The 3,103-nt window shown below is 42.3% G+C and overlaps 1 protein-coding gene across 1 annotated transcript in view; it reads left to right on the forward strand.

Moving 5' to 3' along the window:
• The window catches only part of LOC101860511 (metabotropic glutamate receptor 6), a 53,969-nt gene that overhangs the window by 39,501 nt on the left and 11,365 nt on the right, over positions 1 to 3,103 (forward strand). The window contains exon 7 of the mRNA XM_035971111.1: positions 740 to 962. Within this exon, the coding sequence (XP_035827004.1) occupies positions 740 to 962 (223 nt within the window). The remainder of the gene's footprint in view (positions 1 to 739; positions 963 to 3,103) is intronic.

Raw genomic sequence — 3,103 nt, forward strand, 5'->3', positions numbered from 1 at the left:
TCTATCTATCTATCTATCTATCTATCTATCTATCTATCTGCCTCCCTCTCCTTCTCTTTCTCTCTCTTTCTCTCTCTCTCTCTCTCTCTCTCTCTCTCTCTCTCTCTCTCTATCTATCTATCTCTATCTCTCTCTCTGCATAATGTCTTTACGCTTTCTGATTCTAATATCCATAGCTTAAGCAATACGATATATTATTATGATTTTCACCGTCACTGTTCAACTATCCATTCCTTCTTACCTTCCCTTTCTTCGTCTCCCTACCCTTCCCCATTCCCTCCCTTTCCTCTCATCTATCGTCTCGACACCGTTTCCTCGCACTCCCCCCCCCCTTTCCCCTTTTTTCCTCCCTCTATCTTCACGCTCCTCCTTTTCCCGCCAACCCCTCCCATTTTCATTTCCTTTCACTCTAATATCCTCTCTCTATCCCACTCCGTTGCCTCCTTCTCTATTCCTCACTCTAAAATCTACCCCAACTCCTCCCCTCTTCCCCCTCCCTCCCTTTTATACCCTCACTGCTTCCCCTTCCTTCACCGTCCCTCCTCCACCTCCCCCTCCCCCCTCCTTAACTCCTTCTCCTCTTCTCCCCGAAATCTCATCTTTCTCTCCCCATCCTCCCCCTCCCTCCCTTCGAACCATCCCTCCTCCCCCATCCTCCTCCCTCTCCCTCTTACCCCATCGTCCTCCCTCCCCCTTCCTACCTCCTCCTCCCTTCCTCCCCTTCCTCCCCTCCCGTCAGCGATTGGGAAGAAACGTTCAACTGCTCCATCACGGACCCAGACTGTGTCCAAAACAACGACGTGATGTCTCTGGTAGGTGTGAGCACATACCCCTACGCCGACATCGCCTACACAGCTGTGCTCACCTATGCGCATGCGCTGGAGAGAGTACTCCAGAACCAGTGTCCCAATGCGACAGGACATGACGTCAGGGAGTGCATGAGGGGCACAGACTTTTTATCGGTAAGTAGATCTAACTCAAACTACTGTCAAGGAATCAGGAGTGAAGACTTTTTTTGAACACGTATCTTAAGTGTCAACTCTTCACTGTTCGTGCCACGACACGATGGAATCAAGCGCTTGTCAATATTTGGAGATCTGGAGATAGGATGGAGGTGGGGGTCGCTTGGTATCAGGGGTGAAGTTTGCGAGAAAATAGCCGCCAAAGTTTAGTGACTTCCACAGCTTAAGTGTCTTTGGAAAAGTGCAAATTTACCGGAGGTTTTTGTGCCTTTCATCAATGTTTTTAAATAAAATACCACGCAGGAATGTTTTGAAATGGAATTGAATGGTGTTGATCCCAAAACAAAAAACAAAAAAATCGACAGAAGTTGCCGAACGGGAGGAAAAATATTTAAGTCTTCTATTCCAATATTTTGACGAGCGCCTGATTTAACCACGATAGAAAACAGTTCTATTCACTAAGGCTGAGTGACAAAGCGGTATTTGTGTCCACTCAAAAACAGGAACGTCTCCTGGAAAATGTAGGTACCACAGTAAGAGAGGCTTGCTGGGCTGACGAAAGATGAGGCTGACACCATGAGTAGCAGTTTATTCCAAATTTGATTTACGGCTGAAAGGTTTCATTTAATAACAAAGACAAAGAGAAAACGGTGTTGTTTAATAATCGAATGCAGACAATTTTTATTAGCTATAAAGTTAAATTAATGCATATAATTGTAGTTTTTCTGCTCAAATTTGAAAGGCATTGTAGCTTCTATCAAAAGATAATAATATTATTTTCGAAAGGAGAACACAAGTAACTAGGACGACCCTTTAAATGTTAGTTTGTGAAGAAACAGAGCCGTGATAAGGCGGACAGTATAATATGTAATCGTATTTTTAAGAAACAGAGCTCATATATCATTATGGCGAACGTGATAATATGTGACTGCATTTGCCAGAGAATAGAGCCGTTATGAGGTGGATTTGGGGATCGATTTTTTAAATTTTTTTTGCCAGAACAGGGTATAGATATTACAGGCATTGCGTATCACCGTTTTTGCCACATCGCTACATCAGAATTACAAAATTCTATCAGCTCAGTAATTAGTTTTGAGAAATTTGGCATCAAAGATTTTGAGTTTCACACCATGTCAAGCTTTTTCGAATGCAATTCTTTGACTGTTTTGACAACGAGTCAGCGTAATCTTACCATTTTGAAAGAGCAGATAGAACATTGGTTTTTGATCTCATGGTCTTAATAACTTTATAATTCTGAGGTAGCAACTGCAAAGCCGAGGTGTGGTGAGTATTGTCGTCATCATAAAGAGCAAAATCTGACACAGACATCTAGGATCATGTTTTCCATACATTTCTCCGCTCGAATGCTTTCAAAAAGAAAAATATGATGTGCAGCTTGTCCAAATAGACTTGTCAGCCTTGTGTTCCTTCTTTTTTTTTTTTTACATTTTCAGTAAGAGCATGGTATTCTAGCATTTACATCGAGTCAAGTGTCCTAAAAAACTGCATATTTTGTGGCTTCCTAATTGTTCTTATCAGTGAGCGTTCCGTGGGGGGTTTCTTTCAATGCTTCCACGTTTGATTCCGTTTCCTTCGTGACGTTCCAAAAAAATCACACATAATGATTAATCATTTTGTCAAAGCTGCGTCGAGATAAGGCGAACAATGCATGTAACCGAATTTGCCATAAAAGGCCATAATATGGCAGTGTGACCATTTTTTGCTAAAATATAACGAAAGTAAAGAGCACATTACGTGTGTAACAGAATTTGCCGGAACACAGCATGTATATGGCGGACATAATAGTATGTAACAGTGTTTGCCAGAACAGAACTGAAATGAAGCGCACATTATGTGTAACCCTTTCTGTCGAAACAGAGCCGTTAAGGCAGACATAATGTGTAGCGTTTTTTGCCAGACCAGAGCTAAGATATGGCGGACATAACGTGTAGGCGTTTCTGCCGGAACAGAGCCTGTCCACGGAATTCCCACTGTCCCTATAGGAAAATGTTAAGACGGATGATCCTCTGTCCCCCTGGCACCCGCTGTCCGAGACAAACGATTTGATCAAGATATTTTGTTATTAGACAAGAACATTGGACTGAAAAAAAAGATCTATGTCGGAAAAATGAATAACAACT

The sequence above is a fragment of the Aplysia californica genome, unplaced genomic scaffold (assembly GCF_000002075.1).
Source record: "Aplysia californica isolate F4 #8 unplaced genomic scaffold, AplCal3.0 scaffold00379, whole genome shotgun sequence".
Lineage (NCBI taxonomy): Eukaryota > Metazoa > Mollusca > Gastropoda > Aplysiida > Aplysiidae > Aplysia > Aplysia californica.